The sequence below is a fragment of the Scardinius erythrophthalmus genome (assembly GCF_964197995.2).
Source record: "Scardinius erythrophthalmus genome assembly, contig: HAP1_SCAFFOLD_337, whole genome shotgun sequence".
In the NCBI taxonomy this organism is placed as follows: Eukaryota; Metazoa; Chordata; class Actinopteri; order Cypriniformes; family Leuciscidae; genus Scardinius; species Scardinius erythrophthalmus.
This window is the reverse complement of record NW_028296275.1, coordinates 1-15,321: the sequence shown is the minus strand read 5'-3', so window position 1 is coordinate 15,321 and position 15,321 is coordinate 1. Positions and strand designations below refer to the sequence as shown.

The window sequence follows — 15,321 nt, the reverse complement described above, 5'->3', positions numbered from 1 at the left end:
ACATAGCAAACTTTTACCAGTGGTAAACAAGAGTATATTTATGTCTTAAAAGTAAAATTAATAAATAAAAAGTCAAGTAAAAATAAAATAAAATAATGAAGCATTATGAATTTTTACCAGAGGTAAACAAGAACATGTGTGTATTTATGTCTTGGAAGTAAAATAAAATAAATCAAGAGTAAAAAAAAAAAAAACAATTTAAATAAATAATAAACAAAACAAAACGATGCATTGCATACTTTACCAGTGGTAGACAAAAACAAAAGTGGTAGGGTATACTTCAATCTAGTTGCATTTGACTACTTTGATTTTGTGTTGTTGTAGTCACAAAACAAGTATCAGTCAGTCAGTGTTTTGAAACGTCTCCCTTGTAAAGCATGTGGGAAAAATCTTTATTGTATTCCAGATGGACAGGACAGAAGTAACGACATGCCAGCATGCTCTCCATGTCGGGTAGGATAATAAACGGCAACTGAACAAAAAATAACTCTACAGCGTACAATGCACAGTAGCATGTCTACACTTTTATGTACATATTTGATGATTCAAGACATTTCTGCTATGATTCCGTGTACAACAATGACAAAAAAAATCTGGACATCTATACCTTCTTTTTGAAATAACAGACAGATACACAGTACGCATTTAAATGCAGTGTTTATATTTGATAAATAACTAAATAAACTGAAATCTCTCTTCGGACACCTCCCTTGAGGAAAGGATGCTTTGAAGTTGACTTAAAATGTGAAATGATAGAATGTAAATGGCAAAGTTTGATTTGAATATTTAATCTGTCAATGTAGTCAAGCAGATTTAAATGCTTTATAAAATGTTTTTTAATTTCTCAGTGTTGCGAAAAGTCCCTTAGAAACATGGTTATCCAAGGTCCATGGTAATTCTTCTCTGCCATCTGATGATGATAGTTTGGCTCACGCTTCATTCTACTGAATGCTGACTTTCAATGGCCATAATAATCTTGTCAAGTCCTTGTGCTGCAACACACTGACAACAGCCTATAACATTGCCTCATTGTCTTCCATCAGTCCTCCAGCAGAATTGCAGACGTTATTTACCAGGCTATTGACTACAGTCTCTTCTATACAGTATGAATGTATTTACTCCTTGTCTTCATTCTTCAGTACATCATTGTGGACTTTAGAAAGAGCCTTCCATCTGTGAAAAAAATGAAAAAAAAAATGGTGTGAATGAATGAAGCTTGGCTGATGTTGCAAGCAGCATATAATGAACAGACTAATCCATAATGTTCTAACGTGCGGACTGAGAGGGAGATGAAAGGATTGTTAAAGGAGAAGAAGCAGTATTTGAATAAATGTCAAAGAAAACAAAAAAGAGCCCTTCCCTTCCTTTCCTCTTAACCTAGACAAAAAGAGAAAGCAAACCCTTTGAAAGATTAATTACGACACGTAGATTATGTAAATTATGCCCATGCAAATATTTCATGAGGACAATTAAGGGACCATTAATTACAGCTCCTCTTTTTGTCTTTATTCTTTCTTTCCTTTTTTTCTTTTTCTTTTTGCGTCAGTGGCATTTAATTTCATTTCACTGTCAATATTTTACATGTTTAATATTCGAACAAAGGCTTGTGATACATTGTTGTTCTGTCTACATACTATAGATATATATATATAAATATACACGCACACACACACACAGTATATGTGTTCTGTTTCTTTCAAGACTGAACATTAAATACAGATCCATAAAGAAACAATGCAACAGAACATGGACAGATTAAATGTCCATTCAGAAATCTGTACCTTGTATTGTTCTGTCAGTGTCTGTTTTGCTGCTGTTATGGTTTGTTTCCATTTCATGTTGAGGAGGGTCTGTTAACATGAAAACAGTTATCAATGCTGCTACAAATTATTTGCCACAAGTAAAACACATTTTAAAGTGTACAATACTGCTGGCTTAGCAGCAATTGTACTTGACATGGTGATGTAGCAGATAGGGCAGACCTGGAATAATTGTAACTATAATTATATTATAATTCCCTTACAATTGATCCACTGGTGCAACAAAAATCACAGTTAATTGTATTTTTTAACACAGACATCAACATTCAACATGCAAAACACAACAAAACACAACATTAATTTTAATAAGACTCTGACCGTTACAAAACAATTTGCTGTCTTTGTTGTGCTACTACTGACACAAGACAAATAAAATTGGCAAATAAAGCCAAAAGTAGTAAAAACTTGAAATTTAGTAATTCTGAGTAGCTATAAAGAACTACACTAAGAATTTGTCAGTACAACGTACTATTGCTATTTCACTTAAAGCCACAGTATGGAATTTTTCTCTACTGGGGGTCGCTAACCTCTTTACAATAACAAAGGCGTAGTTTGATGACGCAACACATGCTAAGAATTATGGATGTTGTCGTCAACGTCAAGCCGACCGATCTAATAATGTTTATGGTTGACTGAATACATCGATGCTTTTATCGTGACTGTGATATGAAGCAGTTCGGGATTGCTAAGAGACAGCTATCAGCTCCACACGCGACGCGAGTCCCGCGGATATAAAAGGAATGGACATTTCATTCTACCGAACTACACGCAGAATTACTACTCACAGGTCAGTTTATTAGACAAATTAAACTTGTGAGGTAACGCAGCGCTGTTTCACCTGGTCTAACATTACACTAGCACACTAAACTGCATTTGAATGTGTTGAAATGTATGTGTTAGTTTGTCTGTATGAGACTAGCAGTAAGCTAGATCAACATTAGAATAGCATACAGATCATATTCTAACATTTTATCATTGTTGAACTATATAACATTGATTAGTTTTATGTAAATGTGCTCACCTGTTTAATAAAGTACATGTAGGAGCAGTCGAAGTCTCGGACGTGGAGCTCTCGTTTATATACTGTCTATGGGAGCTCTAATGTTAGGCATCTCGAAAACACCGCGCTGATATTGATTCTCGGTTTAGTTCTCCTTTTTTTATCCAAAGTCTGCTTGCCATGGTCCGTAATGTTTGAACGAAACAACAACAGCGTGCAAATAGACATTGCGAACTCCACAGTTGTCCGCGTCAGTCGCTTTGGTTAATCAGAGGGCTCTGCTCATAGCTCTGGTTACCATGGCAGTACGAGCGGAAACCATAGGCGGAAACCAGGGACAACGCGGATATGACGCCATTGACTGCGACAAAACGGAAATAAAGAAACGTGCCGTGTCTAAAAATTAAATTAAAATTTCTCCTGGTTTGAAAGTTGTTGGAAACAGTCGGGATAATGTAAGTACACAACTAAACATATATAACATAGATATAGTGGTTTTTTCAAATTTTAAAGCAAAAAAGTTACATATTGTGCCTTTAACTTAGTTTTTTTAAGGCTAACTAATTAGGCTTTACAGTGTATTCTTTTCAGTCTTGGTTGTGTGGTCATGCCTTTTAAAGTGGCAGTGACACCATAAGGATTTCATTTAAACATGCAGACAATTGTCAGTACAAAATTGATTTAAGCATTAGCATTTTGGCAGATGAGCATTCTAACCGTTTTGAATAGGTGATCTCTCACTGGAGGCCGTCCTCTGCAGCGTCTGCTCGGCCTGGTCTCTTCTCTTAGACTCGACCTCCAGAGCCTCCTGCAATTTTCTCTTGGTCTTCTTCTCTTTCTTCAGTCGCTTCTGGATCAGTGCTAAGAAAAGCACAGGGAAAATGAGTTCCTGATAGGAATGCACTGCTGTTAAAAAGTTTGGGATCGGTAACATCTTTAAATGTTTTTGAAAGAAGCCTTTATGCTCAGCGATAATGCAGAAAACAAAGTAATACTGTGAAATATCATTGAAATTTAAAATAAATACAAAGTTCTGTCATGAAACTCTAGATGTGATCCTTTATAATGACTAAAGCTTTCAATCACTTCAGTTGCAGCACGATTGGCTACAATGCTTAACACTGCAAACCGCGTTGTAATTAGAAAACGTTGACGTTCTTCAGACTACAGAGCTTGAACACAAATAAGCACGGGATCGTTTGAAAGCAGCTGTATATCAGTGGGTACCGAAATGAGTCTTGCCTATTGGACCCACAGTCCGCCCGTGCCTTTTGATTCTCGACCCGTACATGCAATGCAAATGACAAAGTAAATATTATTCCAATCATTACATCAAATATTAGTGGTTCACCCGTCCGTTGGGTCCCTGCCTGCGTGCAAGACTGGGTTAGCGTTTGCTTTAGCAATTTGCAGCACGCTTTCAGAAACCCTCCGCCTTCCCCAGCTCCACCTAGACCTTATGGGGGTAATTCAAGTATGCTATACTACATGTCATGTATATATTGGCAATAGCAAGTCCCGTACTTGCTCATCAGCAGCAGCATCATAGCAGATATATTCCGCCAAGACCAAATATATTCCCATTGTCATATCCATTACCATGCTAAACAAAACACTCAGAGAGTGTTTTAATACATTTTAAAATGTATTTTGTTCCTGTGATAACAAAGCTGAATTTTCAACTTAATAATTCTTTGAAGAATAGAAAGTTCAAAAGAACAGCATTCATTTGAAATATAATTTGTATTGTATAATGTGTTTCATAATATATATCCGATATCTTATGTAAAACATTAAACTTTGAAAAATGACTTTGGAAAAACTTTATGCCACTAGATAATAGAAAAATTATTACATCAAATCCCACATCACAGCTAACAGTAATTATAGCAAACCATGAAAAGCTGTTCCACATGCCCTCATTCAGCCTTAAATACTGTGTCTAATATAATGCACATCTAATGTGAAACTAGGCTGGAGCCCAGTGGAACATGTTAATTTTCCAGTTTGCAGTAAGAGCTTAATTCAGACGGCACAGTCAGCAGAAAAAAAAAGAAAGAAAGAAAGAACGAAAAAAAAACTGCTTTCTGTCCGATTCCCTCTTTGAGTGATCTAGGACCAACCTTCTTCTTCTTAATCTTTCCTCTGACCACTGAGTATAAAACACAGAAACTGACTCTAAGTCAGTTGGCTGGAGTATAAAGACATCTCTCACTAATGGAAGAACCGGTTGATTTGATGAATTATGCAGGAGATTCATTATCCTCATCAAATGTGATGCGGCGAATATTAACACAGCAATTCTGTTTACGCTGATAATAAATCATTCACACTAATATCATAATATGTACTTGTAATTACAAAGGGTAATTCTCTGTGTCTGTATATGTGTGTGTTTGTTGGTGTGTGTGTGTGTGTGTGGCAGAAGGAAAGTGCTGAATTTGCAGTAACATGACTAGCTGGAGCACGATGCGGGCGACAGGAGAATACGAGATGAGGGGCTCTCTAATTAAACAACATTCATTAATGGTGCATGTTGCCCTGTCACCTTCTTTAATGATTCCGCCGTTTATGACGGCTGCCTCGGAGGTTTCTGATTTATGCAGACAACGACTGTACGTTCATTCTGGAGAACAGAAGATTAAGAGATTAAATTGAGAGTACATTTATTTGTTACGTGAAAGATCAAATGCCGGACAGTTAAATGTGAGAACCTGTTTTACTTGTTTTTGTGATGTGGGCAGAAAACATTACATGTAACTGAAGATAAGCTCTTTTTATAATACACATACGATTTTCCTCTTTTTCCTATTAAATCCTTATTTTGAGTGGAATCACTTAGACTTCACAAGAGCTTGTCTTGCAGATGTCTTGTCAATCATCAGTCATGCATGATGCACATGCGAACTTGCTGATAGCACCTGTATGTTGCCGAGGCACTGCATTCTGTTTTGCGCAAACACCCAGCGAACATGTACTGAGTCCACAATAAAGAAAAGGACAAAACATGTGCCATGTTTTTTTTTTTCTTTTCTTTTAAATGCACTCTCTGTATTCATGTTTCATATGGTTTGGAAAGCACGTATACCATTGTGAAGAAAAGTTTGAAATAGTTTGGAGTTACCATCATTCCTTACACCCCGAATAGATGTGAATGCTCACAACAATTTTGATTTACATTTTAAATATATTTTTTCGAGGTATTTTTTTCCTTCAAATATCATGCATTATTAATTCATAAATATTACATTTTTGGGGAGTCACACCAAATTGGATGGTACTATCTAAACTTACTTTGCTTTGTCATAAAAGGTTATCTGTTATTACTCCATTATTAATTTGATAATCCCATCTATTTTAGGAAATATATCAACCTTGAAACAGTCATGCTCCTCTCTGTGATATATATTCCCATTTTTGTATTTTTGTTTTTTCAGTTTTACACAAAATGTGTCATTGTAAGTTTAATTACATTTATATGTTTTTCTTAAATAAATAGATCTAAAAAAAACCTGAAAAAATAAATAAATAAATTGATGTTTTTAGCTTTAATGCAAAATATAGCAAAAATGTCCCACTGTATATTAAGTGTCTTTAACTACTATGTAATAACATTTAAATTAACCATTTAATACAATGCACTTAATGTGTACATGTTTTTAATTTCTGTAATTACTACTATAATTACACTGTTGACATTTCCCTTACCCCTTAACCCACCCTTAAACCAAACCATAACACCAAACCTGTGCCTAACCTACCCATATCACACCTTAATAGCAGTGTTTTGTAATACAACATATTAAAGGTATAGCGGAGGATCTTTCCGAATTTTAGATAAGACCCGCCCTCTCCACTTTTTGAAAAGTTTGATTGATTCACCAGAATGATTGACAATTAGGAGGACCAATAGTATAGGTGATCCACCCGGAAGTAAAAAATCCTCCGCTATACCTTTAAGTACATTGTACTAAACATTTTTTATGTAAGTGAATAGTAGTTAAAGACACTTGAATAGAGTAAAGTGTGACCCAAAAAATCTGCAACGTGTCATCGACCTATATTCCAAACCTTAAAAAAAACAAAAGTGAATCATTGTTTGTTCACCCTCATGTCAATCCAAACCTATATGCTGTTGTACATGGCTCTCGCAGACAGTTCAACTACAGTTCATAGTGACCATGACTGTCAAAATGACATAATAAACTATGTATAAGCTATTTTGGTGAACTATTACTTTACTATAAGGTTCATTAGTTAACGTTAATGTATTAACTAACATGAACTAACAATGAGCAATACATTTGTTACAGTGTTTATTAATCTTTATTAATGTTAGAAAATCCATTCATTGTTTGTTCATGTTAGTTCAGGGTGCATTAACTAATGTTAACAAATACAACCTTTGATTTTAATAATGTATTAGTAAATGTTGAAATTAATATTAACTAAGATGAATTAATGCTGTAGAAGTATCGTTGATTCTTAGTTTAACTAATGAACCAGTGATACCACTATTCCTTTAAACATCAAGGATACAGCTGTCAAATGTCCATCTAACATCTGCAGTTAGACATTTAGCATTGTATGGTGGTAGATGGGCAAAGGTTTTAAAAAGGTGACAGACCTGACCTGACCAGGATTCGACACAAAAACCCACTTCTGAAACAGAGCATTTTCTGCAGACTGGTCTCAGATCAGCTATTCACCTCTGTTTTTCTGCTCGACGCAGAGCTGCCTCTCCAGCGTCTCACGTAGTTCTCTCTCCCTGTACAGCTCCATCTTCAGCTCTGTGCGCTCCAGCTGCACCTGCTTCTCCTGCGTCCGCGCATTATCAATAGCCACCTTTAGCAGACCCTGGAAAAGAGGAAACGGGCTTGACATTTGAGCTATACACTTATCAGGGTGAATCTTTACTCTAATTTTGTTCAAACTATACTGAAATATATACTTTTTTAATAGCTTTACCTGTATGTTGGTGAGGAGGGTTTCTATGGAGGACAGGCCCTCAGGAAAGAGCAGCGGAGCAGGGAATCCTGGGGGTAATGTTGGCCCGGAATGAGACACTCTCTCATAGCTGTCTCGGGACGTGGGGGTGCAAAGGACATTCTCTTCTATAACAAGAGAACACGGCACATTAATAACCTAGCAATACAACTTTTCAAAACTTTTTATTACAAAGAAAGTAAAATAAAACTTTAAATACATTTGTATTACTTACACCACTGTTCAAGTTTGGGGTCAGTTTGGATGAACTGACATAAAAGTGACAGTAAAGACATTTAATGATGATGTGTACTACACGTAAATAATTTTTTATTTTTTTACTTTCTACTTATCAAAGAATCAGTTTCCACAAACATATTAAGCAGCACAGCTGTTTTCGACATTGATAATAAGAAATGTTTCTTGAGCATCACATTTCTGAAGGCACTGAAGACTGAAGTAATGATGCTGGGAAAAAAAAGCTTTGCCATCACAGGAATACATCACATTTTAAAATAAATTAAAATAGAAAACAGTTATTTTAAACTGTAATAATATTTCACAATATTAGTGTTTAACTGAGCCCAAAGGGACATGGTGATGGGAGGAAAAATTCTCTGTGCTTTCGCTCACGAAACTTTTGCGTTCTCTGCGAGCAATTGCAAAAGTTTTACAAGGTATGGCGAATCAATGCAAAGTTTCTTGGGGAAACGCAAAGCTTTTGCGAGAAAACACAAAAGCATTGAAATATACTGTTTCCTTCCATTTAATATTTTTTGCATTGCCATGTCCCTTCATGTTTATATTTAATTTTTTATCAAATAAATGCAGCCTTGATGAGCATAAAGACTTTTTCAAAAAACATTGAAAAATCTCACCGCCCACAAAGTAATGCCTTTCGGAGCCTTTTTTGCTAACAATTGCTATAGGCTATTTATTCAATGTGTAATGTCTTAGTATATTTTTTATTAAATAAATGTTCAATAAAATCTGACAACAGTGACTATAAAGTTTAGTTCTTCAGCTCAAAGCATGCAAATAAACTGTTTTTTCTTTATAGGTCAAAAAATGTCCAAAGAAATGTCTTTTAACTGTAAGGTGAGACGGTCATTAAACTGCCATATGTTACTGCCTGTGTTATGATTTCTCCCATTCATATTTCTACAACGGGGCCTTCTCCTCCTCCTACATTGTTTCTGATATCGCCGCTGTCAGGCGGAATCCTTGTATCTCCAAAAATGCTCCACTTCAGGAAATGGGAAAAACACTGCATTTTTTAAATAATTAAACAGTGTTGTCAAAGTTGATATTGTGGCTTTATGTATAGTCAGACAGTGGCATGTGTGATTATATTATTAACCTTTTACCAAAATCAAGCTCAAATGGAGTTACAAGGTTTTTGACCAAAGAATTTCAGACATATATGTTTTGTCCGTCATTAGTGCAGGCAGTAAGTGCATAGTATTAATTTCATCAACTAACAGGTTATAAAGTTTACTGTAGCTATGTGGGCTAAACAAGGTTTAGTCACAAGCTATTTTTAATAATAGAGGCTGTTCACTGCAGATCCAATGGGCGGAGCTTGACATCCAGCTCCCCCTCGCTAGACGTAATGGGTGGAGCTAGACGGTCCAACCACACCCTATCCCTACCATAACACTATCGCTAAACAAAACTCCACCCATTAGGTCAAGGTCTAGGTCAAGTTCCACCCATTACATCCAGAGAGGGGGAGCTGGACATCATTTGACTCTGCAGTGAGCTCCACTTGCTTTTTAATGCTTTTCATTGGTTAGATATGTGCAGAACCCACTGAAAGACATGAAGGATGACCAATGGTAATGATTTATGAAAAAAAAAAGCACAATATGGAGATACAGGGTTTCTGTCTGACCGCAGCAATATTTGGGAACTAAGATTCTTTCAAACATCTTTACAAAGAGTCTTCTTTTGCAGAAATCACACTGTGAAATAGCCCACATCTTCATATCCAGCGCTCAGTGTTAAAGCCATGAGTCTTGAGAACAAAATGCTAGTGTCATATGATTCAAGGTCAGTACACATCAGCGCTACTTTGTTTCTAATGCACTGCAAATGTCAGCCCATTCATTTGCTGAGAAAAAGCAATGTCTTCAGTTAAATCTACTTAGTTTCAATAAGACACAACACACTGGTTCTGGTGCAGTTTTGTGGTCTGAGGGGAAGTAAATCTCAGTTAACTTATGCCATAGCAGATACTCCCGCTATCTAACGGTTCTACTTCTGCTCTCAGGTTTTAGTCACAGCTGTATTATGACATTCATAAGGCTGATCCTAGGACTGCTGAGATATAAAGGATTAGCATATGATGTATTTTTATGTATTTAGTAAGCAAACTTTTGTATGTATCCCTTGTGACAATACTGTAAAACTCCTCAATGGGTCCTTACCTAACAATCCCATGTCATCAGAAGGCTTAGAACGGAGAAAAACCTGAGAGCACTTAAAGCACAGGAAGAGGCTTTAAGATCCAGAGCACCAATAAATGTTGTTTTTGATCAGGGCCGAAGCCTTGATCTTGTCATTGTCACTCACTTCAAAGAGTCTGCTAATGTATTAGGCCTCCTGCTATCCAGAACTAACAGAAACACCAGTGTCTCGATCAGACAATTTCATCTTACTCCTCCTCTCATCTCTGCCACTTTACCAATATGATCCTAATCTTTAACGTGCCTTAATCTTTATGAATAACACACCATTTATAATTATAATTTTTGATTTTTATCTTAATTTGGTGGAAAATTGCAGTCTAAAACTCAGTACTACATCATTTACATGAACTTTGCTGTATTAATAGTTGGCTATTTACACTGTGCAAACAGCCAACCTTGCCTATTTTCACTACATCTACACATCATTGCTTTAAATAAAGAACATTTATAGAGTATTAAACCCTAAATATTATGGAAAAAAGAATAGTGGTAAAATTAAAACTGTGGCATTACGCTTATTTTACTGTAAACTGGCAGTACAGTTCACACACTGTAACCTGCAACTGTTACATTAAAGAGCTATTTTTACATGATTTAACCCATTAAAAATAAGTTTTGTTGGTATAAATTAATGTATTTAGGTTGATTCAGTGATGTTAAATAATATTTTTTACTTGAATAAAACCAGTTACTTAAAATGCCATTTTAAGGTAATATTTGTTTTTTAGTGCAACGATAGTTACCAATGCATAATACTGTATATATAAGCCTGTCAAGATTGTTAAATTTCCATATCTACAGCTATGCAGGTAAAACTAGACTATTTCTTCAGCCTAGGGCACTATTGTGTCAGGGTTTTACAGAGGATGCAGACAAGATGGTAAGGTTAATAGTTTATTTTCAGGGAGTGTGGAGATGCAGACAGATGGTGAGTAACAGAAACACAGAATAACAGTGGATGCTTAGCTGGTTGGTAATGTCCTTGTCTTTCTTTCTCTTTGCAGATGATGTCGGGCTGAAGGCAGAACAGGATGGCAGGCAGGACGGATTGGAGAGGATGAAATGACAGGTAGGAATCCAGGTAAGTGTTCGGAAGTCTGTGGGTCATGTGAACATCGACGAGACCAGACAAGGAGTGAAGGGAGAGTGCTGAATATAAAGGGTGGTTAATGAGGGAGTGCAGGTGATGATGATTGGTGATTGGGTGAGTGAGTGCAGGTGTGCGCCATGGAGGATTCTGGGGAATGAAGTGCACACACAGATGAAGGCTGAAGAACGTGACCGTGACATTACTCCCCCCTCCCGTAAGGCGCGTCCCGCGCCGAAGAAGGCAGCATACGGGAGGGGGGGTGGGCACCCTGGAGTCCGTGACGGGAAGGTGGAGCAGGTTCAGGAGTACGGACTCCAGGATGGTGGCAGGACAGACAGAGGAGGTGATCAGGACGGTGCAGGCTGAGCAGGGAACCAAGGTGAAGCAGACTGATCAGGGGACCATGGTGATACAGGCTGAGCAGGGGACCATGGCGGTAAGGACCTTTCTGGTGGCCATGGCGGTGCGGACCCTTCGGGTGGCCATGGCGGAGAGGACTCTTCGGGTGGCCATGGCGGTGAGGACCCTTCGGGTGGCCATGGCGGAGAAGAACCTTCGGGTGGCCATGGCGGAGAAGACCCTTCGGGTGGCCACGGCGGTGAGGACCCTTCAGGTGGCCATGGCGGAGACGACTGATAGCCCCCCCCCCAAAATTCCTTTGGGGAAATATCAGGCTTTAACACTGGACTGGAAGAGGCAGGGGGCGAAAGCGGCTCTGGGCTGGACAGGACCAGTGATGAAGGCGGCTCTGGACTGGACAGGACCAGCGGCGAAGAGGACTCTGAGCTGGACAAGACCAGCGGCGAAGAGGGCTTGGAGCTGGACTGGTCCAGCGGCGAGGAGGGCTCTGAGCTGGACAGGACCAGCGGCGAGGAGGGCTCTGAGCTGGGCGGAACCAGCGGCGAAGAGGGCTGTGAGCTGGGCGGAACCAGCGGCGAAGAGGGCTCTGAGCTGGGCAGCGATGAGGGCTCTGAGCTGGGCAGCGATGAGGGCTCTGAGCTGGGCAGCGATGAGGGCTCTGTGCTGGGCAGCGATGAGGGCTCTGTGCTGGGCAGCGATGAGGGCTCTGTGCTGGGCAGCGATGAGGGCTCTGTGCTGGGCAGCGATGAGGGCTCTGTGCTGGGCAGCGATGAGGGCTCTGTGCTGGGCAGCGATGAGGGCTCTGTGCTGGGCAGCGATGAGGGCTCTGTGCTGGGCAGCGATGAGGGCTCTGTGCTGGGCAGGACCAGCTGTGAGGAGGGCGTTGAGCTGGACTGGACCAGCTGTGAGGAGGGCGTTGAGCTGGACAGGACCAGCTGTGAGGAGGGCGTTGAGCTGGACAGGACCCGCTGTGAGGAGGGCGTTGAGCTGGACAGGACCCGCGGTGAAGAGGGCGTTGAGCTGGACAGGACCCGCGGTGAAGAGGGCGTTGAGCTGGACAGGACCAGCTGTGAAGAGGGTGTTGAGCTGAATGGGACCAACAGTGAAGGCCCTGTGCAGGGCAGGACCAGCGGTGAAGGCTCGGTGCTGGGCAGGACCAGCGGTGAAGAGGGCTCTGTACTGGACGGAACCAGCGGTGAAGGGGGCTCAGTGCTGGACGGGACCAGCGGTGAAGAGGGCTCTGTGCTGGACGGGACCAGCGGTGAAGAGGGCTCTGTGCTGGACGGGACCAGCGGTGAAGAGGGCTCTGTGCTGGACGGGACCAGCGGTGAAGGCTCTGTGCTAGGCTCTGTGCTGGACGGGACCAGCGGTGAAAAGGGCTCTGTGCTGGACGGGACCAGCGGTGAAGAGGGCTCTGTGCTGGACGGGACCAGCGGTGAAAAGGGCTCTGTGCTGGACGGGACCAGCGGTGAAGAGGGCTCTGTGCTGGACGGGACCAGCGGCGAAGAAGGCTCTGTGCTGGACGGGACCAGCGATGAGGGCTTTGAGCTGGACGGGACCAGCGATGAGGGCTTTGAGCTGGACGGGACCAGCGATGAGGGCTTTGAGCTGGACGGGACCAGCGATGAGGGCTTTGAGCTGGACGGGACCAGCGATGAGGGCTTTGAGCTGGACGGGACCAGCGATGAGGGCTTTGAGCTGGACGGGACCAGCGATGAGGGCTTTGAGCTGGACGGGACCAGCGATGAGGGCTTTGAGCTGGACGGGACCAGCGATGAAGAGGGATTTGAGCTGGACGGGACCAGCGATGAAGAGGGATTTGAGCTGGACGGAACCAGCGATGAGGGCTTTGTGCTGGACGGGACCAGCGATGAGGGCTTTGAAAACTCTGGCTCTGGCTCGGGGAGAACGACGCTCACTGGCTCTGGCGGGCAGGCGACTGGCTCTGGCTCTGGCGGGCAGGCGACTGGCTCTGGCGGGCAGGCGACTGGCTCTGGCTCTGGCGGGCAGGCGACTGGCTCTGGCTCTGGCGGGCAGGCGACTGGCTCTGGCTCTGGCTCTGGCGGGCAGGCGACTGGCTCTGGCTCTGGCGGGCAGGCGACTGGCTCTGGCGGGCAGGCGACTGGCTCTGGCTCTGGCGGGCAGGCGACGCTGACAGTCACAGGCGCGGCGGGCATGACGCTCATAGACTCAGGGGCGGCGGGCACGACGCCTACTGCCTTGGTCTCGGCAGCTCTGGCGTGAAGTGCGGGCTCGGCTGGACTGGCGTGAAGTGCAGGCTCGGCTGGACTGGCGTCAAATGCAGGCTCGCTAGTGCTGGTGACTGAATTCCGGATGATGATGGGTGGCGTGGTGAAGATGGCTGGAGATGGTGGTTGAGTGGCGATGTCCTCAACCTCACCTACGGTGAACCTTGAGCCACTCAACCACAACACATGATCTAGATACTGGGCAAATGAGCCTGGGATTGCCTCCGCTGGAGCTTGCTGGTACAGATGGTTATCCAGTCCGCCCCAAAATACTGTTTTTAGGACATCATCTGTCCAGCTTACCCCAACAGAAAGCTCCAGAAAGCCGGCGACATATTCCTCGATTGAGCAGCCATCTTGAAAACAATGAATCAGACGATCAGCTGGGGTTAGGGTGAAGTGAGCAACTTCCATGCTTCGTGTGGTCTGGTCTTCTGTCAGGGTTTTACAGAGGATGCAGACAAGATGGTAAGGTTAATAGTTTATTTTCAGGGAGTGTGGAGATGCAGACAGATGGTGAGTAACAGAAACACAGAATAACAGTGGATGCTTAGCTGGTTGGTAATGTCCTTGTCTTTCTTTCTCTTTGCAGATGATGTCGGGCTGAAGGCAGAACAGGATGGCAGGCAGGACGGATTGGAGAGGATGAAATGACAGGTAGGAATCCAGGTAAGTGTTCGGAAGTCTGTGGGTCATGTGAACATCGACGAGACCAGACAAGGAGTGAAGGGAGAGTGCTGAATATAAAGGGTGGTTAATGAGGGAGTGCAGGTGATGATGATTGGTGATTGGGTGAGTGAGTGCAGGTGTGCGCCATGGAGGATTCTGGGGAATGAAGTGCACACACAGATGAAGGCTGAAGAACGTGACCGTGACATTTTGTACATATCAAAGCTGTTTTAATACATTTGCACAGTGAGACCAGATGGGCTCTGTTCGTTTTGTAGGGCTGTATTAAAGCATGGGGTTTATGCAGGTAGCCATAGTTCTGTAGTGGTAATCTGTGTATGCTAATAAAAAATGTCAGCAGGGAAGCCAGAGAAAGGTGACTTTCTGTTCTAACACAGCTGATCTATTAGCATAATACTGACCTGCCATATGGCGTTGGCATTACAATTATATACAGTAGGGTAGGACATGGAAGTTCAAAATTATTGTACTACTGTAACAATCGTCTTATAATCAGCAAGACTGCATCAAAAGAAAAACTTAAAATCACTAGGGCTGCCTCACTACAGATTGACAACATAGTCAGCTGGATATTCTACACTGTAATGCTAAACGGTTTTGTTTAATAAATGTGTTGTGGGGTGCACTCGCGTAGCTACGGGTGGGCCTGGGTGGG

The 15,321-nt window shown here is 41.8% G+C and overlaps 1 protein-coding gene across 1 annotated transcript; it reads right to left on the bottom strand.

Moving 5' to 3' along the window:
* Positions 1 to 356: 356 nt before the first annotated feature.
* Positions 357 to 14,390, bottom strand: LOC308686500 (dachshund homolog 1-like; the record flags this gene model as incomplete). Its single annotated transcript, XM_081394926.1, has 6 exons — positions 357 to 1,173; positions 1,782 to 1,850; positions 3,538 to 3,681; positions 7,530 to 7,677; positions 7,789 to 7,934; positions 14,018 to 14,390. 6 exons carry the CDS (start codon positions 14,388 to 14,390, stop codon positions 1,136 to 1,138), a joined length of 918 nt encoding a protein of 305 aa, XP_081251052.1. The 3' UTR covers positions 357 to 1,135.
* Positions 14,391 to 15,321: the final 931 nt, after the last annotated feature.